Source organism: Marmota flaviventris, chromosome 17 (genome assembly GCF_047511675.1).
Source record: "Marmota flaviventris isolate mMarFla1 chromosome 17, mMarFla1.hap1, whole genome shotgun sequence".
Classification (NCBI taxonomy): Eukaryota; Metazoa; Chordata; class Mammalia; order Rodentia; family Sciuridae; genus Marmota; species Marmota flaviventris.
The window spans coordinates 58,337,498-58,363,997 of NC_092514.1; the positions used below are offsets into that span (position 1 = coordinate 58,337,498).

Genomic DNA, 26,500 nt, shown 5'->3' on the forward strand with positions numbered 1-26,500 from the left:
TTCTGTGGACTTTCCATGGAATTGCAGTCATAGTGTATTCCTAGGTTTGGCTTTAGACGATATTGTCAGCTCTCCAGAGTGATTTGAACCAATACACTAGCAGACTTAGAGTTTTAATATTTTTAAAATCAAGATGTCCAACGATGGGTTTTGTTGTTATTTTATTTTTGAGTACCGGTGCTCGACCAATGAGCCACATTCCCAGTCCTATTTGGTATGTTAGAGATATGAGTTGCTTATTAGCACCCCTCTTTTGCTGAGGCTGGCTTTGAACTTGTGCTCCTCCTGCCTCAGCCTCCCACTCCTCTGGGATTACAGATTTGTGTCACTGAGATCAGCAGGTTTTGTGTTTAGTCAACTTTTTATTTTTGTTGTTGCAGTGTTGGAGATGGAACCCAGGGCCTCACCAATGCTAGGCAAAAGCTCTATCACTGAGCAACATCCCAGCCTTATTGCCTTTATTAATATTTTCATCTCACTTGTCATTTCAAATACCTCTGTAGAGAGGTAATGTGGTGAGGGAGGCAGACTGGGGCATGACAAGTATAGACAGAAGTTCAATACTGGAAGGGCAGGCAAGTAATGCCTTAGAAGTAGGTACCACTTGAAAAAGAGGCTAAAAGTGAGAATTTTTTTTTTGACTCTTTAGAGAGAAGTCAGCAATCTGGATTTTAAAATTTTGCAATTAATAGTTTTGGAAAACACCATACTGGCCGAATAAAACTTATCAGCAAGCCAGCTGCCCAGCCCTCAAGTTATGAACCCCTGAACTAGCCCTTAGGGATTAGTTTCCGGTGCAGGAGTTGGACCTGCAGCAAGTCACCTAGCTATTTAGAGTTTAATTTTTTCTCTAGTCACAAGGGCAAAATTAAAAGCCTATCCATTTGTAGTAATGCTCAAATAAACTAATTCCGGAGCAAAGGAATTGTGAGACACTGCGCTGTATAAAGTCGTCCTCCATCTCTTTACCAATCCTTCCTTTGTCACGTAGTCTCACTCTGCTTAAAGCATTCCGGGGAATTCTCCGTTTCTCGATAGGCAGTTTTAAACTGGAGAATTCCTACGCATGCAAATTTTAAAACGTACTTCGAATGGGATCCCTTTTGGGATGTAAGGAGTTAAGAGGAAATGGCTTATTAGGGTCTTGCTAATCCAAGAAGTCTAGGACCTCAAAAGTCTCTAGATTGCCTCCAAAATCCACGATTCCAAGAAGCTAGGATGGTTGACTGACCGAGGGCCTGTAGGACCCTCCAGTAACTGTATTGAGAACTTAGAACGGCCATCAGCATCCCACGGTCCGCTGGACCAAGGCCCTGGCAAGGCGCACACAAGACAACTCCGGAGCTCCGTGAACCAACCCGGGATACCCAGGTGAGGCGTGTCCTCACGGCGCCGTTAGTGGCCCTCTCACACTGGAGGCACTGCCGGCTGGGGACCCCCGTCCGCAAATCAAGCTAGAAGACTGAACCGTGGGGGAACGAAGTGTGCTCCCACGCCGGGTCCAGACTCCACACGGGCGGGTCCTACCCGCGCAGTCCCCCCGGTGGGTCCGGGACCGCCCTGGAGCGTTCGCGGACCCAGCAGCGGAAAGTTGGCGTTCGCGCCGCACCCTGTGCGCTCCGGGGCGCCCCCTCCTACTCCAGCGCGCCCCCTCCTACTCCAGCGCCGCCACGAGCAGCTCGACCCCTGCTCACAGGCCGCTGCGGGACGCCCCCGCCCCCACCGCAGCGTGTAGTGCGCAGGCGCTTCCCCGCGGGTCCCGGCGGCGGGAGCGGGAGGCGGCGGCGGCGGGAGCGGCTTCAGCCTCGGTTGGAGACTGAGGCGAAGGCGGCGGCGACAGCGGAGGAGGAGAGGCGAGGGTGGCGGCGAAGGCGATGGCGACGCGGGGCACATGAGGCGGCGGCCGGCGGGACGGGCCGAGGCCCGGCGGAGGAGGCGGCTCCGGGGGGAACCCGCTGCCGGGTGAGGGGCGGCCGCAGAGCCGGCTGAGGGGAAGCGGGCCGGGGCGGGGTCCGGTGGAGGCGGGAGAACTCGTGGGGAGCTCGGAGAGGGCCCGAGGAGATCGGGGGCCCGAGGAAGAGCGCGGCCGGCGCCGGGGTGGTGGGGGCGGGAGAGGGGCGTCGCCGAGGGGTTCCTGCCGAGCCCGGAGAGGCGTCGCCGCCCGCGTCCTGCCGCTGCCCCGGGCGCGCCCTCCCTCTTTGTCCACAGGCGCGAGGTTCCCAAATTGGGAGGGAAACGGCTCGGGGACCGTCCCGGAGCCGGGGCGGCGTTGGAGCGCACTTGCGCGGCGCCCGGGCGTGCTCGCAACTCCTCCGAGCGGTTAGGGGCGCAGGGCGGCGCCAGGGCGGTCCGCCGCCGCCCGGCGCTTCGCGGGCTGCTCTTTGTCTGCCCGACCGCGGCCCCTGCCATCGCGGCGTGCGGCGTGCGGGTTCGTTTGGCTCCTTGTCTAACATCTCCCCGCACGTCTCCCACCTCCCTCGGAGGGTTTGGAGGAGGTTTAGCTCGAGGGCTGGAAGCGGGAGAGAGGCGGACGGGAGGACTGGGCTAGTCGCCTCTTGATGGATGCGTTTTCTTTACTTAAAAGGACTTTTCCCCACTTCGTGAAACTTTGGAGCATTGCTTTTCGTTGTTTTTTTTCTTGAGTCTCCAGATTCAGAATTGAGAGAAGGCGCTAACGCTGTGATTATGGGTTGGTGGCTGCGCTTGGAGCTTTGAAAGATTTACATGGACTGTGTGGTTTAGAATTTGATTTCTCCCGCCCTTTTTTGGGGGGAGGGTGGCGTTTGATTGGGATTGTTTTACCTTTGCGAAATAGGAAGGTGTTTTTGTTCGTTGAGAGCTGGCAGTGGTACTGATTTCTTTGTGCTTATGCTTCATTTTATTAGCATCAAGACTAGGTGAAATTGAGCTAACAGATTAGAATAAGTTCTGGGAAAGTGTTGTCTTGTTTGCCTATTAAGTCTGAAAGTATTGTTTATGTTGTGTAACACGTGCATGTGAATATATATGAAAGTGCTATAAAACCCAAAAACTATGTTAATAAAGGAGTTTTAATTCTCTGATAAACAGAAAACATCCCGAGGACATTAATAGCTGTAGAATAAAAGGATTAATAATGTAAATTTGGAGTCAAATCCTTTTTCCCCTAAAGAGATTTTGGATGTTATTCAGAACAGAATGCAGAAACAAAAAACCTAATTTCAGAGCTCCTGGCTAAAAATATTTTGAACTGTGATTAAGTTTGCCGATTTGTTTTGGGGAGAGGGAATTTATATTACATTTGCTTTGAATTTCTTAAGCGTTGTATAGTGGCAGAATGAAAGAAACAACGAACTAACTCTTCCGTGCAAAAGGTAAAAAGCTCTGGTAAACAAATCTGTGTCTTGGTTTACTTTGTGCTCTCAGTGCTGTACGCAAAGTACTTTACAAAGAGAATTACTTAGAAATTATGTGGAAGTTTTGTAAATATGTGAACTGATTTGTAGTGGCTTGATATTATTTACTACTTGTCTTAAACTGTTGTGCATTTTTCCAAAGCATTTTAAAAAAAATTAGCACTTTAACTTAAGCATGTTGTATAATTTGAGAGTTGGTTTTCTACTTGTTTAGATAACCCTCCATGATTATATTTTTTTTCATTTCATGGAGTTTGAATTGATTTTAGCCTTTATTTTTATTTTTTTTTTGAGAGAGAATTTTAATATTTATTTTTTAGTTTTCGGCAGACACAACATCTTTATTTGTATGTGGTGCTGAGGATCGAACCCGGGCCGCACGCATGCCAGGCGAGCGTGCTACCGCTTGAGCCACATCCCCAGCCCCTGATTTTAGCCTTTAATCCAAAGGATTTAATAAATTAACTTATCTTAAGCACAACAACTGCTCTTATCTTTTGTTAATTAATTTTATATTTGTATAATTTGGCCAAAGGGAAGGAATGCAAGGTTCTGTCTTTGATTATCTACAGCCCCTTCCTCTCAGCTCCAGGCTTACCCATCAAATCAGTAGTTGGGATCTTAGAATATAAGATATGTAATGAAAATCCAGAGCATCATTCTCTCAATAAATACATAGTGTTTGTTTCTTGCTTAATTCAGTGCAGAGTGATGTGTTCTAAAAAACTGTTGCTTTATTTGAAGTTCTTATTTCCCTTTTCTTTTTGTGATACTGTGATTTGAACCCAGGAAGATGCTACCACTGAGCTGCATTCCCAGCCTTTTTTTGTGACAGGATCTTGCTAAGTTACTGTGGCTAGGCTTAAATTCATGGTCCTCCTGCCTCAGCTAGGCATGTGCTGTTGTGCCCAGTCCAGTGCATCCTATTGGGGGGGGGGTAGTTCTCAGTTTTATTGACTTTTTCTGCTTATGAAAATATTGCATACTCTTCATTCAGAAAACTTACAAGCTGGGTATGGTGGTGCTCTCCTGTAATCACAGCTGACTTCCACTCAGTGGAAGAGAACCCATGTGTTAAATCTTCAGTATCGAACCCCACCCCCAAGAAAAAATTAAATGAGAAAAACGATTTAGAAATAGTTGTTATAGTTAGAAAAGGGTGACCTGAACTAGGATGGGGATAAGAGTCTGACCTTGGTAAATTGTAGAAATGAAACATTGAAGTTCTAGGTTTAGAGCAAGAGAGAGTTCAGTTTGTAAAACTCAATTTAAATTACTTCTGAGTATCTCAGTGGAAACCCTGAACAGGTAGCCAGTATTTAAAAAAAAAAAAAAAAAATCCAGGATCCTGGTGTCTCAGCCTCCCAAGTTTCTGGGATTATAGGCATGTGATACTCAGCCTAGCTCCTTATTCAGTCACATTCAAACTCACGTCCTTTCTCTCTCTCTCTCTCTCTCTCTCTCCCTCTCTCCCTCTCTCCCTCTCTCCCTCTCTCCCTCTCTCCCTCTCTCCCTCCCTCTCCCTCTCCCTCTCCCTCTCCCTCTCCCTCTCCCTCTCCATCTCCATCTCCCTCTCTCTCTTTTGTACTCGGGTTGAACCCAGAAGGTCTTTACCACTGAGCTACACTGTCCAACCCTTTTATTTTTTATCTTGAGACGGAGTCTTGCTAGATTGCTGAGGATAGCCTCAAATTTATGATCCTCCTGCCTCAGCCTTCAGAGTCACTGGGATTATAGGTGTGTGCCACCACTCCTAATCCTTATTCACTTTTATTATTATTGTTTAAAGTACTATGAGATATTTGAGACAGGAAAAGTTGTAACGAACACCTGTGAAGAAAACCTGTGAATAGATGAATAAAAGAACAGACATAGACATAGTAGAAGCGGGCAGACAAGTTGGAGCAGAGCGAAGAAGAGTAGAAGTGAACTCTAAGTTCCGCTCTTGCTGAGTTTTTTGTATTTAACTCAAAAAAAGTTAAATACCACCGTTACCATGACTACATTCTAATTAGTATTTTTTTAACCCCGAGTGCTGGCTGAGGACATTGCTAAGGAGACCAGATAGTGCACCTGCATAGTTATCCTAGTAGCTTCAAGGAGGGGAAACTGCTGGGTATTCCAAGCCTGGGAAACAGGGTAAACTTGTGAAGAACATTGCTATGGCAGCTGGGCATCCTGTGATTTTTGCACAGGAGTTTCCTAGTAGCCAGGTATATCCCAGTAGCTGGGCATTCTGTGTCTTTGCACAGAAACTTCCTAGTTACCAAGCATGTCACGATCACCAAGTTTGTCAGAGACCCCAATCCCAAACACAGAACTCCTCCAAAAAGTAATGAATAATACTATGATGAATATTTGTGTGTCTGTCTTATTCAGGAAAGATGTTATCATTATAGTTGAAGTCCTGTTTTTCTACCGATTGGATCTTCTCTCCCATACCCCATTATAGGTCTCTTTATTGAGCTAATCATCAACTTGATTTATTATTCCTTTGCATTTCTTTATATTTTTGTTATATATTTTGCATTTCTTTATATTTGTGTGTGTATAAGCAATATACCATCACCTACTTTTTTATTTTTATTTTTTTTATAGTACTGGGGATCAAACCCAGGATACTTAACCACTGAGCTACTACCTTTTTATTTTGTATTTTTTTTGTACTGGGATTGAATCCAGGGATGCCCTTCCACTGAGCTACATCCCTCACCCCTGCTCTTTTGAGACAGGCTAAGTTGCCTAGGCTGGCCTTGAATTTGCAATCCTGCTTCATTCAGCCTCCCTGGTCACTGAGATTATAGGTGTATGCCACTGTTCCCAGCTAGAATTGTCCTTTTAAAGTAAATCTAATCAAGCACTTTATCAGAAAACTTACATTGCTTTTCCTTTAAAGCACTGAATCTTTATTTAATGAGGTGTGATTTGACCTTGCCTATTTTTTCCAGCATCATTTATTTTTACATTTTTTCTTACTCTGTGTGATCTAGCTGTACTGATTTTTTTTTTTTTTTCAATTCCTGTTCCTTGAAAGTTCAAAACTCACCAAGGGCCCTTGCACATACTATAGCTAATTCCTCTTCTCCTTATTCTTCAGAACCTCCTAAATATCACTTCTGCAGAGAAACCTTTGTCCTCTTCCTAGAGTAGTTTAGAGACCCCTAAAAGATAACTCTTTTTCTTAAATATTTATTTTTAGTTGTAGTTGGACACAATACCTTTATTTTATTTATTTATTTTTTATGTTGTACTGAGGATCAAACCCAGGGTTTTGCATGTGCTAGGTGAGCTCTCTACCACTGAGCCACAACCCCAGCCCTAAAAGATAACTTTTTGTCAGTGCTGGGGATTGAACCCAGGGCCTTGTGCATACAAGGCAAGAACTCTACCAACTGAGCTATACCCCAGCCTTAAAAGATAACTCTTATAGTAACTTTTACTTATTTTTTGTAGGCTTTATCACCACTTAAATTTAATAGCTGGGCATTGTTGTGCATGCCTGTGATCCCAGTTACTTAGGAGGCTGAGGTAGGAGGATGGCAAGTTTGAGGCCAGCCTGGGCAATTTAGTGAGATCCTGTTTCAAAATAAAAAAAGTCTGGGGATAGAGCCCAGTGGTAGAACTCAATCCCAGTACATCCCTTGCCAAAAGACTTTAATTATTCCTATAATGTCTATTTCACCATTTCAATTGTCAGTATGTTCTGTAAAGTCAAGAGTAATGTCTGTCTAATAGCCAAGTGTCCCTAAGCACCCAGTTTATGTATTCAACAGTTATTTTGGTAGTGCACGCTTATAATCCCAGCAACTCAGGAGGCTGAAGCAGGAAGATCACAGGTTTTAAAGCCAGCCTCAGCAACTTAGCAAGGCCCTAAGCAACTCAGTGAGACCCTGTCTCTAATAAAACCTAAACAAGGGCTGGGGATGTGGCTCAGTGGTTAAGTGCCCCTGAATTCAGTCTCTGGTACCAAAAACTAAAAAAGTGCTGGGGATGTGGCTCAGTGATTAAGCTCCCTGGGTTCAATCCCTGATACCAAACAGTGGGGCTGGGGTTGTGTCAGTAGTAGAGCGCTCGCCTAGAACGTGAAAAGCCCTGGGTTCGATACTCAGCACCACATAAAAAGTAAATAAACAAAATAAAGATATTGTGCCCAACTGCAACTAAAAAATAAATATTAAAAATTATTTCAGTGCCTGCTAATATTTTATTTGTAATGATTAGGTGTACTGAAGTAATTTTTTTTCCTGAAGTACTTCATTTTTTTTAATATATATTTTTTTTAGTTGTAGATGGACATAATGCCTTTATTTTGTTTATGTGGTACTGGGGATCAAACCCAGTGCCTCACTGCATGCTAGCCAAGCACTCTACCACTGAACCACAACCTGAGCCCCCTGAAATACTTTTGATAAAGTTTTTTTTGTTGTTGTTTTATTTTGTTTTTGTGGTGTTGGGGATTGAACCCAAGTCTTCATGTATGCTAGGCAAGTTCTCTACCATTGAGCTACACCCTAGCCCCTTATGTTTTTCTGTTACTAGTCTTACATACAAATACAGAGCTGGTTTATTAGTAAATACTTACTGATATAAACTTATTAATGGCCATGACCTGATCGGTTACCATTAATTAATTATTTTGGAATACTGGGGATTTAACCCAGGGGCCTGTGCTACCACACTGCTTGATGTGATGTTTTTAAAAGACCTGATGGAGGGGCTGGGATTGTAGCTCAGCGATAGAGCACTCAGCGGGGCCCTGGGTTCAGTCCTCAGCACCACATAAAAATAAATAAATGGAATAAAGGTATTATGTCCAACTAAAAAAATTAATATTAAAAAAAAAAAAACCTGGTTGAGTAGGACGTGTTGAAGCATTCCTGTAATCCTAGTGGCTCTGGAGGCTGAGGCAGGAGGATGACAAGATCTAGGCCAGCCTCAACAACTAAGTGAGGCCCTGAGCAACTTAGTGAGACTGTCTCAAAATAAAACAATTTTTTAAAAGTCTCAAAATAAAACAATTTTTTTAAAGGGCTGGGGATGTGGCTCAGTTTTTAAGTGCCCCTGAGTTCAGTCTCTAATGCCAAAAATAAAAAATAAATAAATAATTGAAAGATCTGATTGACTATCCTATCTAGATTTGTATTAAAAATGCTTTAGTGAGATCTGAAAGGGTCTTTGTTATTGGTGTGTCTAACTTGAATAGTTTGCTTTGACCTCCCATTCCAGTTCAGTTGTAGGTGTTCATGTTTTTTAGAGTGAAAACTTAGTATTCATATAGGCTGAGCAGTTCAAGCAGATGTGTACTCTTCACATGCACAGAAGGGAAAGCTCCCCATCTTGCCTGCTTCCTTCTGCTGGGGATCAAACCCAGGTTCTTGTGTATGCTAGGCAAGTACTATACCATTCAGCTATACCACGTGGCCTGCTTGCTTTTGTGTTGAGAAAAATTATTAGGATTGGGGGGGTCTCAATTTTTAAAAAATGGAATTGCATGCGTGGTCTTGGATTCCATTTTAGCTATCTTCAAAGCTAAAGTAACAGCTTATTTTGGATTTTTAAAAAAGCCCATTTTCTGCTGTCTATTTAGTATTGCTCTAGGTCTGTTGAGTTTGTACAATTGTACATGACAATTGTTATCCCAACAGAATAATCCGTGATATGAAGGAGAGAACAGGAAACAATGATTAAGATAGGAAGAATGATTTTGTAATATTTTCACATCAAGTAAACATTTAATAGAACTCACTTGTAAAGGAGACTGGGAAGTTTTTGGTGGCTGTTTTGTTGTGGTGTGGTACTTAACCACTGCCCATCCCAGTTGCTTATGGCCTCAGTAAATTGCTAAGACTGGCCTTGAATTTGAAATCCTCCTGAGTTGCTGAGATTACAGGCATACACCGATGCACCAAGCTTTGGTGGCTGGTTTTTTTTTTTTTTTTTTGGTATTAGGGATTAAATTCAGGGACACTTGACCACTGAGCCACACCCCCAGCCCTATTTTATATTTTATTTAGAGACAGGGTCTCACTGAGTTGTTTAGCATCTCCCTTTTGTTGAGGCTGGCTTTGAACTTACAGTCTCCCTACCTTAGCCTCCCTAGCTGCTGGGATTCATGCCCCACCACATCTGGCTCGTGGCTATTTTAATAAACAATTTCTCAAAATAAGGCTAACTTCTTCGATGTCAAATGATAATCATCAGGGAATAATGGTAAAAGTGTGTGTTCCAAGGGAATGTTGCGTTTGTTAATTTTCTTTGTTGATTCTGTACTATTTTATATAGGGTAGCTAAAGAAATAAGAAGAGCAGCATTGTGAAACTAAGCTGCTATAAGATTATGTCAGAATACTATCATCTTTCACATATCCTTCCAAATTAAAAATTACCCTCTGGGCTCACCATACTATATTTTACTCCAGAGTGGAATTTTATTTAAGTTCTGTCTTGGATCTCTGTATCCATGGGGGTTTAGTAATTATACCAAAGATTCTGTGATGAAGTTGGCATAATATAAATACCAAGATGTGATCTCTAGCAAGATTTGGGTATTATATCTATACTCTTCTGTAGTTTATTACTTAATTAAATCTTTATTAGTGTATGCAAATATTATGAAATTTGTACCTTATCCTACTTTTAAAATTTCTCAAAGGGCTTTTGTTATGAAGTAAAGCTTTGCTGATTTCATTTTTGCATGTTTATTGTAGAAGATATTAAAAAGCATAAAGATCAAGAAGGTAGATCATCCATAGGCTGCTGTTGATGTTGATGTATTTCTATTCAGACTTTAGAGTAATTGACAAAAGAAGGAGAGCAAGGGAGGGGGCTAGAGAGCTAGTAAGAAACAGGCAGATAGGAGTCTAAGTTGATATAACTCTTTTGGAAAATGACTAATCTAAAGCTCACACACCTATGCCTTATGATTGCAGTTCTACTTCTAGATAATCAGTAGAAATGTATACATATGTTTACAGGAAACATGAGTATAGTGTTTATAGCAGTATTATTTGTACTAACCCCAAACTGCCTGTAAACAGAATTAATAACTTGTGATATGTTTACACAATGGCAATATAATAAAGCAAAGAGAATGAATAGACTAGAGCTAAATGTTCTTTATGTTAGCTACACAAGAGGATCTATTTGTGAATCCTTTTATGTAAAGTTCAAGTGGAAGACAGTCTTTCCTTCTAAGAGGCATTTGGCAATTTCTGGAGACATTTTTGGTTGTCACAAGTGGAAGAGGCCAGGGATGCTACAAAGCATCCTAATTATCCATAATGTCAATGTCAAGTCTGGCCATGGATTAAACTAATCTACGTTGTTAGAAGTCAGGTTGGTGTTTGCCTTGAATAGTAAGGGACATATGGTGGCTCTGGGTAGCTGCTAATGTTCTTTATTTTCATGTTGGTTACAGGGGTATGCATACTTCGTAAAAATTAATTGAGCAGTACTCATATTTGTGCATCTTTCTATGTTTTAGTCTTCAATTGAAAACAAATCAGATTGCACATAGAAATCCAGGTTAAAAGAGTCTTTGTTTTATTTATTTGTTTATTTTTGTAGTGCTAGGGATTGAGCTCAGGGCCTTGCACAGGTTAGCAAGTACTCTTCCACTGTGCTATAAAGTCCTATCACTTTCTTTAATTTTTATTTTATTTTGATACAGGGTCTCATTAAGTTCCCCAGGCTGGCCTGGGACTTGATTCTCCTGCCTCAGCCTCCTCAGTCCCTGGGATTACAGATGAGCAACAACGCTGCCAGTTTAAAGAATTCTTTTGAAAGATAAGATAATGTCAAGCTGATAAGCCCTCACAGCTGGAGCTAATAAACAGCCCTTTTCAGATAGATATTTGTATTGCTTTACCTGGTATGGAGACATTAACATTTTTTAAAAAATTAATTTTATTTAAAGATATAATTCAGACACCATATGTCTTGCTGATTTAAATTGCACAGTTCAGGCCTCAGCAACCTTAGTGAGACTTAGAGAACTTAATGAGAACAACTTAATGAGAACTTAATGAGAACCTGTTTCTAAATAAATTAAAAAACTGGGTATGTAGTTTAGTGATAAAGTACCCCCTGGTTTCAATCCCCAGTACCAAAAAATAAAATAAATCAATAGCACACTTCGATCTTTTTTTTTTAATGTTTTTAAATTCAAGTAGAATGGCTTTTTGCCAGTACAGATTGGCACTTCAACCCACAGTGGTGTTTTATTTCCTTGTTGGTTGATAGAGCCAAGATTTCAAACTACTCTAGGAGGTTTTATTTTTTAGTTGTAGGTGGACACAATACCTTTATTTAATTTTTATGTAGTGCTGAGGATCGAACCCAATGCCCCATGCATGCCAGGCAAGCACTCTACCTCTGAGCCATAACCCCTAGTCCTCAACGTTTTTTAATATGTTCACAAAGTTATATAGTCATCACCAAAATTAATTTTAGAATATTTTGGTTCCTCCAAAAAGAAACTTCATACCCATTAGCACTCACTTCCCATTCTTCTTCATCCTACCCAGGTCTAAGCAACCACTAATCTACTTTTTGTCTATAATCATACACATTTGAATTTTATGTACTCTGTTCTTAAAAAAAAGTGTAATGATTGTATATTTGATTATAGAGGTTTTGCCATATGCATTATGTTTATTTAGGATAAATTACTAGATGTGACATTACTGATTAAAGAATATCTTTTTTTTTTTTTTTGATACCAGGGATTGAATCCAGGAGTGCTTAACTGAGCCACATCCTCAGCCCTTTTTTGTATTTTATTTAGACACTGGGTCTCACTAAATTGCTTAGGGCCTCACTAAGTTGCTGAGGCTGGCTTTGAACTTGCGATCCTCCTGCCTCAGGCTCTGGAGCTACTGGGATTGCAGATGTACACCACTTTGCCTGGCAGAATATATACATTTTAAGTTAACCCTGCCCCACACCAGGTAGTGGTGACTGAACCCAGGGTACTCTATCCCTGAGCCACATCCCCAGCCCATTTTATTTATTTTTTTTTAATTTTATTTTATTTTTTAATATTTATTTTTTAGGTGTAGATGGACACAACACAATGCCTTTTATTTTTATGTGGTGCTGAGGATCGAACCCGGTCCCGCCCATGCGAGGCCAGCGCTCTACTGCTGAGCCACAATCCCAGCCCCCCTTTTTATTTTTTATTTTGGGATAGGGTCTCACTAAGTTGTGTAGGCTGGCTTTGAATTTGCCATCTTCCTGCCTCAACCTCTAAGGTTACAGTAGTGTCCACCATGCCTGGCTTAAAGTTATTGATAATCAATATTATCAAGATATCTTCCAGTAAGGTTGGAATAGGTTGCATTCAACACTGCCATATTATGGCGGGGTTTTTTTGTTTGTTTTTAAGAACTTTTGTATTGTAAACTTAGTCATATTAGAAATATACATTTATTCTTATCTTAGACATGTCTAGTTTCCTAGACTGAGCATTATTCAGATCATTTGGTTAGACTTCAGCTTAAGCTGTTTTGGACATGTGAGCCAATACTGTCCTTTTTACATGAAGACAGTTCCACTTTTGAGACATTATGAATGAATACATTATTTCAGATTCCCCATACTTCTCCAGCTGGTTCCTGAATGTTTTTAAATTCAAGTAGAATGGCTTTTTGCCAGTACAGATTGGCACTTCAACCCACAGTGGTGTTTTATTTCCTTATTGGTTGATAGAGCCAAGATTTCAAACTACTCTAGGAGGTTTTATAATTTCATTCATTATAAATTATATTTTTGTGTTTCTCAGATATTGTCCATAACCAGAAGCTCTTTTGAAAACAAGTGTATTCATGTTTATGTGTATTCATGTTTATAATACATAGATTACTGTTTGCTGGTTAGCTGCCATAATGCTTTTGCATCGAAATGTCACCAGCTAGTTATTAAACATCTATTATCATTCATGTGGAATTAACTTCTACTTAAAATGTTCCAGTTAAACAAAACTTCATTGTAAACCCTTTAATTGATTTCATTTCTGCGCATAAAGCAGACTCATTCAGGGATGTGAGTCACTAGTGTGATTCTTAGTGGATTGCTCAGCTCATAATCTGAGATACGCAGTTAATACTTAACTTTAGAATCATGTTTCAGTCCATATTAAAATTTTTAGTTTAATCCCATTACAGATTTTGGGATGATTGTTTAGAAAATGTCTTTTTGAACATTTGACATCTTGCTGAATACAGTGATGCATGCCTATAATCAGCGGTTCGGGAGGCTGAAATAGGAAGATTGCAAGTTCAAAGCCAGCCTCCGCAATTTAGTGAGGCCCTGGACAACTCAGCAAGACCCTGTCTCAAAAATAAAAAGATAGAGATGTGCTCAGTGGTTGAGTGCCCCTGGGTTCAATCCCTGGTACCAAACAAAAAGAAAGAAGATTTCACATCTTTATTATTGTTTAATTTCACTCTTTGCTTCCTTCCTGCCCCTAGGGAGCAGAATTCCACATAATAGTTCAGTTTTATGAATTTTACTGTGCTGGAAATAATTTCATCAAATTTTTACTCAAGGACCTTTAAAATCCTCTAATTTGATATTCTCCATTCATTTCACAAATGAAAATACGGAAAGGAAGAATTTGCTCCTGCAGTACCTGAATCACATTCCAGAATTAAAATCTTTGTGGTTTAGTGTAAAATTTGCTTTCAGTTTTATAAAATTTAAGATTAAGAATCACGGGCTGGGGATATGGCTCAAGCAGTAGTGCGCTCGCTTGGCATGCGTGCGGCCCGGGTTCGATCCTCAGCACTACATACAAACAAAGATGTTGTGTCCTCCGAAAACTAAAAAAATAAATATTAAAATTCTCTCTCTCTCCCTCCCTCCCTCCCTCCCTCCCTCCCTCCCTCTCTCCCTCTCTCCCTCCCTCCCTCTCTCTCTCCCTCCCTCCCTCTCTCTCTCCCTCCCTCCTAGGACTGGGGATATAGCTCAGTCAGTAGAGTGCTTGCCTTGTATGCACAAGGCCCTGGGTTCAATCCCTAGCACCATAAAAAAAAAATAAGAAGAAGAAAAAGAATCACTCTAATATATGGGCTAGGATTGTGGCTCAGTGGTAGAGCGCTTGCCTTGCACACGTGAGGCACTGGGTTTGATCCTCAGCACCACATAAAATAAATAAATTAGTAAAACAAAGGTATTGTGTCCATATTTAACTAAAAATTTTTTTAAAAAAAGAATCACTCTAATAGAAAGTTCATTTAAGTTGTTTAAAAAAGAAATTGAGATTTTAAAATGTGGCTACCTATCATGGAGTTTCGGGTGGGATTTTTTTGTTGTTGTTTTTATTTTATTTTTTCTGTTGTAGATGGGCACAATACCTTTATCTTATTTATTTGTTATTTTTTATGTGGTGCTGAAGATTGAACCCAGTGCCTCACATCTGTTAGACAAGTACTCTATCACTGAGCTACAACTCCAGCCCACATTTTGGGTTTTTTTAATTATAAGATTAAATTTGACTGTCATCCATTTGCATTTGGTTGTTACACTTACAAAACATATGGAACACCGCTACATGTTTTAAACCTGGTGCTGAGGATTGAACTCAGGGCTGCATATGCACTAAATAAGTGCTCTACATCTGAGCAACTTCCCTAGCCCCACTTTAAATATTTTTATTTCCTGATTTTTATAGTTAAGTGACCATTAAAACTTGATGTTCATTTAACTATAAGGCAGAATAGGAAGCACCAGGAATTGTGTCTGCTTACCTAGGTAGCAGTTGCTCTTGCAGAACCTAACTGATTTAACTTTGGAACTCTGGGATGTATGTGTGTGTGTGTGTGTGTGTGTGTGTGTGTATGTGTATGATGTCTTTGCTTGCACACGTGCACACATGTTTTACTGAGGATTAAACCCAGAGCCTTGGCACATGCTAGATAAGTGCTCTACCATTGTTTCATATCCTCAACCTCTCTGTCTGTTTGAAAGCTTTTGTCTTCCAGGAAAGGTTTGGGAGTTAGTTTTCATCAATGTAAGCTCTTAGCACACTGGTAGCTACCCATCCTCTACTGTTGTGTCTGGCTGCATGTGCTTGTGTTCCTGAAGTAACCCATTGGTCAGAAAAGCACCCTGGACAAGCATGCCTTAATCCCAGGGACTCAGGAGGCTGAGTCAGGAGGAGCACAAGTTCAAAGTCAGCCTCCTAACCTTAGTGAGACCCTGTCACAAAATGAAAAATAAAAAGGGCTGGTAGTATAGCTCAATAGTAAACCATCCCTGAGTTCAATCCCAAGATCCCCAGTTAAATACCCACACTCCATGCCCCTGCAGAAAAAGTGAAGAGAAATTAAAGCATTCCCAGATATACAAGTTGAGGAGTTTGTTCGTGCTAGGTCTGTCCTGCATGAAATGCTCAAGGGAGTTTTGGAAGGTGAAATGAAATGACGATAAACAGTAATATGAAGAAGTAAAGATCTTAATAAAGGTAAGAACATGGGCAATTATAAGAGCTAATATTATAACAATTGTTTACAACTCCACTTTTGGCAGGGGTGGGTACTGGGGATTGAACTTAGAGGCATTTGGCAACTGAGCCACATCCCCAGCCCTATTTTGTATTTTATTTAGAGGCAGGGTCTCACTGAGTTACTTAGCACCTTGCTTTTGCTAAGGCTGGCTTTGAACTTGCGATTCTTCTATCTCAGCCCCCCGAGCCACTGGGATTACAGGCATGCACCATTGTACCTGGCCACTTTTTTAGAGAATTTTTTTTAATATTTATTTTTAGTTTTCGGCGGACACAACATCTTTGTTTTTTGTATGTGGTGCTGAGGATCAAACCCGGGCTGCACGCATGCCAGGTGAGCGTGTTACCGCTTGAGCCACATCCCCAGCCCTCTATATAATTTTTTAAGACTTCCCCTATCCCTCAAATTTCAGCACAGGACAGTCAGACTTCAAATAACTGAATGATCTGTGCAAATTATATAAACTTTCAGAAGCTTAATTCCTTATCCTTTTTAAAAAAATTTTTTTGGTAGTTGTAGATGGACAGCATACCTTCGTTTTATTCATTTTTATGTGGTGTGGAGGATTGAACCCAGTGCCTCAAGATATTCTAGGCAAGCACCCTGCCACTGAGCTGTAGTCCCAGCCTGACTTACTTATCTTTATAATGGTTCTAATAATAGAATCTACCAGCACCACCACCACACACACACACACACACACACACACACACACACAAAGTGATGATGCTACCATTCATTAAAGAAGTCCATGGTTCTTTATTTCAGAAGGAAAATTACCCTTCCTCCATTTTATGAGATGCTAGGGTTAAATTATTATACACATTTATACAAAAAGAATATGTATAGTGATTAGTCAATTTTCTGTTACTGTAACAAGATACCTGAGGCAGCCTACTTTTAAAGAAAACAGGTTTATTTAGCTCACAGTTCTGGAGTTCAGCTTCTGCCTGTCTCCACTGAAGCCTTGTGGTGGAAGGTATAATGGCAAGAGCCCACGTGGGATCAGGAGATATCATTGCCAAACAGGAAACCAGAGAGATTCAGGAGGCAGGCTCAGTCTTTTATAATTCTCCCCTTCCCAAGAATGTGGGAGACCAACATTCTCTTCTGCGAGCAGTGCCCCCAAAGAATTCCCAATAGGCTACACTAAGGAAAGCCTCCAATATGTGAAGGTTAGGGGGTACACTGGAACCAAAATAAATAGTAAGTATAAGCCAGTTTTACCAATAAACTCCTTTGTAAGTTAGTAACATTTTACACTTGGAAAAACTATTCATATAGTCAGGAAATAATGAATAAACAAACCTTTTTTTTTTTTTTAACTGGGACTTGAATCCAGGGGTGCTTAACCACTGAGCCACACACCCAGCCCTTTTTATTTTTATTTTTTTAATTTTGAGATAGGGTCTTGCTAAGTTGTTAGAGCCTCACTAAATTGATGAGGCTAGCCTTGAACTTCCTCCTGCTTCAGCCTCAAAGTCACTGTGATTACAGGTGCCTCATCATGCCTAGTTAACCAAAACACTTTTTTTTTTAGTTGTAGGTGGACACAATACTTTTGTTTATTTTTATATGGTGCTGAGGATTGAACCCAGTGCCTCATATGTGCTAGGCAAGCGCTCTACCACTGAGCTATGACTCCAGCCCCTAACCAAAACATTTTTAAAGGGCTGTGATTGGGGTTTATATTAGTTTCCTTTAATGTTATTGCCCCCCACCAAGAATTGTATTAAGGCCGGGCATGGTGGCACATGCCTGTAAATCCCAGCAGCTCTGGAGGCTGAGACTGGAGAATTGTGAATTCAAAGCCAGCTTGAGCAATGTCAAGGCGCTAAGCAACTCAGTGAGACTCTGTCTCTAAATAAAATACAAACTAGGGCTGAGGATGTGGCTCAGTGGCTGAGTGCCCCTGAGTTCAGTCCCCAGTACCCCCACCCCCCAAATAAAAAGTATTAAGAAAAAGAAAATGAGGGCTGGGGTCATGGCTCAGTGGCAGGGCGCTTGCCTCACACATATGAGGCACTGGGTTCGATCCTCAGCACCACATGAAAATTAATCAATAAAATAAAGATATTGTTTTTATGTATAACTAAAAAATATTTTAAAGAAAGAAAATGAAATTAACCTTTTATATCCCATATATTAGAGGACCTAATATACAGATTACCCACTTCCCTGGGACATTTTGTAGTCAACAACATGAACTGCAGGAAAACTACTCCACAGACATTTCAGCGTGTGTGTATCTGATGCTGTGCCTCTTAGGAAAGCCCATGGAAAACCAGGCTACAAAGGTTCGACATTTTTGTAAGCTTACAGTTTAACCAATGTGTAATCCTTACCTCTGGGTGTGTTAAAATAGCTGCTTTAAAAATTATGTAACTTTCAAAAAAATTTGTCATCAATTCTTCTCAATAAAAGTTGAATTATTATATGAGATGCTGAATTGTTGAATAAAATTTTCGGCAGCAGTATTTATTGGAAAAAAGGTCCTCATTGGTCTGAGGATGTGGCTTAGTGGCAGAGCACCTGCTTGCCTAGCATACATAAGGGCCTGGGTTTAATCCCCAACATACACAGACACACACACATACACAAATTAATGTGTCTATGTGGTTGCATGTATAAAAGATGAGTTTTTAACTATTTTTAAATTTTTGTCTCATTTGGTATTAAATTGAATTTTAGGCTTGAGGGGAAAATGCTTTATGAATGGTATTTGGGGATCTGGACTTGTAGGGAGTTTGTGGATGTGAATCATTATGGAGTTCTGTTATAAACCTGGTTTATACATTTAAAGATTGCACATTATTCAAACCCAGGCAAGCACTTCACCATTGAGCTACAACCCTAGCCCATATTATTCAAATTTTAAAACTGTTTAATTGTTGACGTACAAATGATAATTTTTTGGTATGGTTCCAAATGTATGTAGAAGAAATAGTAAGACAATTGTGTTATAAATGGTGGAAGGTAAAGAGATGTAAAAGGAAATAATTTTTCTATGTTGCACTTGAAATATAAAAAAGATGACACCAACAATAAACTAAAATAAAGATTGCATATTATTATTTTTTTATTGGTTGTTCAAAACATTACAAAGCTCTTGACATATCGTATTTCATACATTTGATTCATGTGGGTTATGAACTCCCATTTTTACCCCGTATACAGATTGCAGAATCACATCGGTTACACATCCATGTTTTTACATAATGCCATACTAGTGACTGTTGTATTCTGCTACCTTTTCTATCCTCTACTATCCCCCCTCCCCTCCCCTCCCATCTTCTCTCTCTACCCCATCTGCTGTAATTCAAATCTCTCCCTTGTTTTTTTTTTTTTCCCCCCATATTATTAAGCCAACGTGGTAGCACACTCCTATAATCCCAGGGGCTGGGAGGCTGAGACCGGAGGATTGTGAGTTTAAAGCCAACTTCAGCAAAATTGAGGCACTCAGCATCTCAGTGAGACCCTGTCTCTAAATAAAATACAAAATAGGGCTGGGGATGAGGCTCAGTGGGTGAGTGCTCCTGAGTTCAATCCCCAGTACCCCCCCCCGCACCCCCCTCCCCCAGAAAAAGATTGCACATTATTTACTTCTTGTTTTGTGGTTTTATAACTTTATGTAGTCAGTAAGTGGAGAAGTGGGCTCAGTTGAAGATCAGGGGTAGAGATGGGAGCTGTACTTGAGTTATGTGGTAAGTTCATTTTTGTGTCAGATTATATATTTGTTTGTTTATTTATTTATTTATTTGGGTATTGAATTCAGGGATATTTTACCACCGAGCTACATCCAGCATTTTTTTTTTTAAGTTTTTTAGAACTTTATTTTATGTACAAAGAACTAGCATGTTCTCTTTCATTGGGTGGCTGACTTGGGCAATCCATCCGAGGAAGATCACTTAGTCCAACTTAATGGAGCCTACATCCTTTGACCAAAACACTGTGGGCACATGCGGAGTCAGGATTTCTGGATCAGACCATGTCTGTTTGAGCATACGCAACAAGAGCGAGAACCCTGGCTGAATTTTCTTAATATTTATTTTTTAGTTTTTGGTGGACACAACATCTTTATTTTACTTTTATGTGGTGCTGAGGATCGAACCTAGTGCCCCGCACATGCTAGGCGAACGCTACCGCTTGAGCCACATCCCCAGCCCATGTATGTAAATCTTGAGTATGCATTCTATATAGATGCCTTCACTTTCTCTTTTTTATTGATGTTTTGGAAATTGTTCTAGGATTTATTTGTTTCCTATATTTCAAAAAAAAGAATAACTTTTGCTGGGGATGTGGCTCAGTGGTAGAGCTCTTGCTGGCCTGTGTGAGGCCCTTGGGTTTGATCCCTCGTCAGAAAAAAAAAACAAAAAGGCAAAACAAGTCATACAAACAAACAAGAAAAAATCAACTCTATTCTTAGGAATATATGACACTCAGGGATTGTTTTTAATTTGTTAAATTAAGCAACAGTAATGAACAAAGTTATGGATGACTTGACCATAGCTGTTAAGAGTTAGCAGAATTTGATAATGAGCAATAATTCATCCTGGAGTTTTGTGGGGATTTTTTGTTTTTTAATTTTCTTTATGCTTTTATTTTATTTACTTATTTTTTCTCTGATGCTGAGGGTCGAACCCAGGGCCTTGCACTTGGTAGGGGAGTGCTCTACTGCTGAGCCACAACCCCAGCCCCCCCCCTTTTTTGTTGTTGTTTTTTTGTTTTTGTTTTTTTAGCAAAATATTTCTATTTAAGTATAGGTGTGTGGTTTTAATTGATTTGTTCTGTGTTGTTGAGTTCTACATGTTTGCTGAAATAGATTCCATTATGTATAGCAAAATAAACGTTTTGTTTTTTAATCACTGTACAGACCGCAGGTGTTTTCTTTCTCTTTGTGAGCAGTTGAATCTGTAAATCACCTCCTGTGGAGATCAGTGTCCCAGTGACTGATCCAGCCGTTGGGTGTTGTAGATGAACAACTTGCTCCTACTTGGCTGCTTCAGGGAATAGGGCACGCAGGGTGAAGAATTTTGCTAGGCCCTTAGGAACCAGTTTCAGTTTGCTTGGATTCTTTTTTGGCTTTTTGCTATAGGTGCCAGAGTTTTCACAAATGACTCATCTTCCTCTCAGATTTTCTTAGGCTGCAGTGATTTAAGAATCTTTGGGTCACTGTTACATAGTTTCTCCTACCACATGGATTGTGGGGGATAAAGTAGTCATATTGAAAGTCAAACCCGTTTCCATCTCATTCTGAGTGATTCCTGTGGTACATAGAAAACTTTGTTTCTTCCTGAAAAATGGTGTTTTAGTGATTCATTGTTTTCTGTGGGAGGAAGTTTACGACCTACTCTTCTTTTTCCCTTCCAGAGGGAATTTGGGAAAGTTGCAAGCAAAACATCATTTCTCAAAGAAGATTTTGGGTAACAGAAGTTCTGCATAACAGGTAAAGTGCATTTAAACTTCTTTGGTGGTGCTGACAAATCACCTATAATCTGCAGAAGTAAACTGAAAGAGCAGGGAGAGAAAGTTGAAAAGTTAAATCTACTTTGTGTCAGGAGTTGTCAGGGACTTGTTACATATATTTCACCTATATGTTTTTAACCTAGATTTCCCCCCCTCCCCTCCCTTGGTACTGGGGATTGAACCCAGGGGCATTTAACTACTAAGTCACATCCCCTGCCCTTTATTATTTATTTTGAGACAGAGTCTCACTGAGTTGCTGAGGGCCTTACTAAGTTGTTGAGGATGGTTTTGAACCTCACACTCCTCCCAAGCCAATGGCTCTGGAGGTTGAGGCAGGAGATTCACAAGTTCAGAGCCGCCTCAGCAAAGTAGTAAGGCTACTCGCAATTCAGTGAGACCCTGTCTCTAAATAAAATACAAAAAGGGCTGGGAATCTGGCTCAGTGGTTAAACGCCCACTAGGTTCAATCCCAGGCACTTAAAAAATCTTAGAATAAAACTATCCTTTAAAATGTGTTTTAAATGGATTTATTAATTGGTTTATTATACCAGGGATACTGAGCCAAATCCCCAGCATTTCCTTCCTTTTAAAATTTTGAGACAGTTATTGAGGCTGGCCTTGAAATTGTGATCCTCCTGCCTCAGCCTCTCAAGTGGCTGGGATTAGAGGTGTGTGCCACCACGCCCAGCAGCAAACTTGTTTTTATATCTTCCATAAAAAAAATACAGATATAATAAAGGGGTTATAAAATTTGTTGCAGAGTATTCATTGTGGTCTTTTAAGTAAAATTAGAATCTGCTCTGCTGTTCCATCCAGCTAGGGAATGTCTTTCTAGTTCCTTTCTCTCTGTTGTTTTAGTCCATGATCATTTCCAGTTGTTTGCAGCTGTACCATCTCCTTAATTCCTTTCAACACTTGTCAGCTGGTCCAAAATTTAAGCTTCCTAATAAGCTCCCTGTTAACTAGGAAGTCCAGCCCAAAGGTCTCCTTTATGTTCTGAGAGATATTCCCTTGTGATTGGATTGGAATAGCTGTATGCATTTTTTTTTCCTTTTTGTGGTGCTGGGCATTGGACCCAGGGGTGCTCTACCACTGAGCTAGATATCCAACCCTTATTTATTCATTTATTTTTTTATCATGATTATTATTTTTTTGGTACCAGGGATTGAATTTAGGGGCACTTAAATGCTGAGTCACATCCCTGGCCCTTTTTATTTGTATTTTATTTAGAGACAGGATCTCACTTAGTGGCTTAGCACCTCATTAAGTTGTTGAGGCTGGCTTTGAACTCGAGATCTTTCTGCCTCAGCCTTCCGAGCCACCAGGATTACAGGTTTGTGCCACTGCACCCAATCCTTTTTATTTTCTTGACTCACTAAGTTGCTCAGGCTGACCTCAAACTTGCCAACCCTCCTACCTCAGCCTCCCAAGTCGCTGGAATTATAGGTGTCCACCACTGCATCTGCTGCATCTGGCTGCATTCTTTTTTTTTGTCCACACTTTTTATTGGTGTGTTCTAGTTGTACATGATGATGGGACTTGTTGTTACATTTTTGTACATGCACACACTATAACAATATAATTTGTCCAATATCACTCCCTAGCATGTCCCCCCCCCATCACCTTTCACTCCTTTGTATTATTTCTTATCTGTATCTCAGAAAGTTCTGAAGGTCTCATGAAATAATAATACATGTCAAAAACCCAATGTGCTACATCTGAGAAATATATCTCAGTTAATGAGACCTACAATAATAATTATTATTTATGGGTTTTTTTGTATTTTTAAAAATGTCTCAGTTGTTGATGGACCTTTATTTTATTCATTTATTTATATGTAGTGCTGAGAATCGAACCCAGTGCCTCACACATGCTAGGCAAGTGCTCTACCACTGAGCCACAACCCTAGCCCCTTTACTGCATTTTTATTGTTGTTTGTTGTTGTTATTATTATTTGTGCTGTGGATCAAACCCGGAGCTTTTTGCATGCAAGGCAAGTGTTCCATCACTTAACTATACCCCAGCCCCACAATTTTATTTTGTAAACCGAGGAAGACGTGAAAGTCCAAACAAGTTCTTTTGGACTGAGGTGAATAAATTATCCTGTCTAAGGGTGGTAAGAATGAGGTGTTTTAAATGGATTTGCCTGCTGCTTGGATATAATGTTATTTACTATAACATTTGTTCTAGTATTAGCCTTGTAGTTAGATTTTGAGTATGTACAGAAGTGGTATCTAGCAATATCATGGATTGAAATTTACATTGTCAATATTTTAATAGTTGTTGGGGTTTGGGTGTAACTCAGTGGTAGAGTGTGAGCTTAACATGAGCATAACCCTGGGTTTAATCCCCCACACCAGTAAGAGGAATAAAAATATTTTAATATTTGTTGGTTTTTTTCCCATGATATTTTCCACTTTATCAGGACAAACCAAGTTTATCACCATGAGTTGGAGCTTCCTGACTCGCCTGCTAGAGGAGATTCACAACCATTCCACATTCGTAGGGAAGATCTGGCTCACTGTATTGATTGTGTTTCGGATTGTCCTAACAGCTGTAGGAGGAGAGTCCATCTATTATGATGAGCAAAGCAAATTTGTGTGCAACACAGAACAGCCAGGCTGTGAGAATGTCTGCTATGATGCCTTTGCACCACTCTCCCATGTGCGGTTCTGGGTGTTCCAGATCATTCTAGTGGCCACTCCCTCGGTGATGTACCTGGGCTACGCCATTCATAAGATTGCCAAAATGGAGCATGGTGAGGTGGACAAGAAGGCGGCTCGGAGCAAACCCTATGCTATGCGTTGGAAACAGCACCGGGCCCTGGAAGAAACAGAAGAGGACCATGAAGAGGATCCCATGATGTATCCAGAAATGGAATTAGAAAGTGAAAAAGAAAATAAAGAGCAGAGCCAACCGAAACCCAAGCATGATGGCCGACGACGGATTCGGGAGGATGGGCTCATGAAAATCTATGTACTACAGTTGCTGGCAAGGACCGTGTTTGAGGTGGGTTTTCTGATAGGGCAATATTTCCTGTATGGCTTCCAAGTCCATCCATTTTATGTGTGCAGCAGACTTCCTTGCCCTCATAAAATAGACTGCTTTATTTCTAGACCCACTGAAAAGACCATCTTCCTTCTGATAATGTATGGTGTTACAGGCCTCTGCCTATTGCTTAACATTTGGGAGATGCTTCATTTAGGGTTTGGGACCATTCGAGACTCACTAAACAGTAAAAGGAGGGAACTTGAAGATCCGGGTGCTTTTAATTATCCTTTCACTTGGAATACACCATCTGCTCCCCCTGGCTATAACATTGCTGTCAAACCAGATCAAATCCAATACACCGAATTGTCCAATGCTAAGATCGCCTATAAGCAAAACAAAGCCAACATCGCCCAGGAGCAGCAGTATGGCAGCCACGAGGAGCACCTCCCAGCTGATCTGGAGACTCTGCAGCGGGAGATCAGAATGGCTCAGGAACGCTTGGATCTAGCAATCCAGGCCTATAATCACCAAAATAACCCCCATGGTCCTCGCGAAAAAAAGGCCAAAGTGGGGTCCAAAGCTGGGTCCAACAAAAGCAGTGCTAGTAGCAAATCAGGGGATGGGAAGACCTCCGTCTGGATTTAATCTTTGCTGGGCTTAAAACTTGGGCTTTTCATAGTTTATGGTAAGCAACGGCTCACTGAATAATGACTTCCATTGAGTAAACATTTGGCTCTGGTTATCTTCAGGGATGCTGTTGGCTCATGATCCAAACTCAGGGGACTCTGAAGGTGGGGCTGGGATGAGTGGGGAAAGGGAAACACAGTGTTCCAGGGCACATGTTCTCAGCAATAATACAGTTGCAGAACTTTACATTTGTGTCTTCCAGATCCAGAGAAGAACAGATATATTTAAATCATTCTTGTTGAACAGTTTTTGTATGTACAGTATTATGGTACATTTTTTTTTCTTTTTTTTTTTTTTAGTATGAGAACTTTTTTGTATTTGTACATTGAACTGTTGTAGTTATACTTTTTTATATTAAAGGAAAAAAATCCTTGTAAGTAATGCCTATTAGGCTAGTGTTATTACTTTGTTTAGCAAAATCTACCCTGGGTTTAGAGTTTTAGTAGATGCTACATTCAATACAAGTGCCTCTCATGTTGCAGGGAACATTTCAATGGAGACTGAGGAGGAGATACCAGTTTTCTGTCTTAGAAAGGAAGACTACATTAGAAAGAGATTGAGATCTTCTCTCTTCCACCTGAGAAATCTGGGAATCTCAACTTTTATGACCAGAGCTGTAGCCATTCTTTGAAAACATGTTTCCAAAGGAAGTAAATAATTAGCTGCAGGATTTCTTCAAATTCCAAGCATTGCCAGTATGTGCTTTGATGTTATATACATAAGTTCTTTCAAAAGACTGATACGCAGTGGTGTCCCCCATCTAGTAGCTACATTCAATGTAAGTGCCCAGGAGCAGTATGAAGCGCCTGGCTAGATTTTGGTGCTAAGCAGCTTGTCTCAGAGAGCTCAGTCGCGCCTGGGAAATGAGGCCTAATAGGATGTTTAGCTGTGAACCCTTTTGATTGGCTTTAAGCCTCAATCCAGAAATCTGCCCATCTCTCTGGTTTCTTAAGCCCATAATGAATATATTCCATACTTGTTAACATTAGAAATATAAAAATTCCCTTATAGACTAAGAATATTCAAAACTTCCTATACTGCAAATGGGAGAAGGCTTAAATCCAGATTTTTAAATTTCTTTTTATAATGGAATTTATGATTGACTTACTTCTGCCAATGTAGGTGTCTGCCTAAGTGGCCATTCTCACTTGGGATTTGTCTGTAAATAAACCAAAAGAGGTGTTCAGTATTTATTCCCTGTTGGTTTATGTTATTTGTTAATGACAAGCATTATTGTTTATGAAACTAGTGTTTTATAAACAGTATTTATTGCCATCTTTTTTTTTTTTTTTCCCAACCTGTTTATTGAACCCAGTGCTCACACATGCTAGGTAAGAGCTACATCCCCAGCCTTGTTTTTTTCCTTTTTTTTTTTTTAATGGGATCTCCCTGAGTTGCCCAGGCTGGTCTTGAACTTGCCTCTGCCTCCCTAATAGCTGGGATTACAGATGTATAC

At 40.5% G+C, this 26,500-nt stretch overlaps 1 protein-coding gene across 2 annotated transcripts; it reads left to right on the forward strand.

Moving 5' to 3' along the window:
• Positions 1 to 1,222: 1,222 nt before the first annotated feature.
• On the forward strand, positions 1,223 to 25,421 carry Gjc1 (gap junction protein gamma 1). Of its 2 annotated transcripts, XM_071603356.1 has the most exons (4): positions 15,764 to 15,857; positions 18,050 to 18,197; positions 21,271 to 21,346; positions 23,792 to 25,421. In XM_071603356.1, the coding sequence occupies exon 4, from the start codon at positions 23,812 to 23,814 to the stop codon at positions 25,000 to 25,002; it is 1,191 nt and encodes a 396-aa protein (XP_071459457.1). In that variant the 5' UTR covers positions 15,764 to 15,857; positions 18,050 to 18,197; positions 21,271 to 21,346; positions 23,792 to 23,811; the 3' UTR covers positions 25,003 to 25,421. The 2 variants fall into 2 exon arrangements, with proteins under 2 accessions (XP_027803092.1, XP_071459457.1); XM_027947291.2 differs by lacking the exons at positions 15,764 to 15,857; positions 18,050 to 18,197 and adding an exon at positions 1,223 to 1,371.
• The last annotated feature ends 1,079 nt before the right edge of the window (positions 25,422 to 26,500 follow it).

Coding starts and splice junctions, on each gene's coding strand:
- Gjc1 (XM_027947291.2), top strand. CDS start 23,812: ATGAGTTGGAGCTTCCTGACTCGCCTGCTAGAGGAGATTCACAACCAT.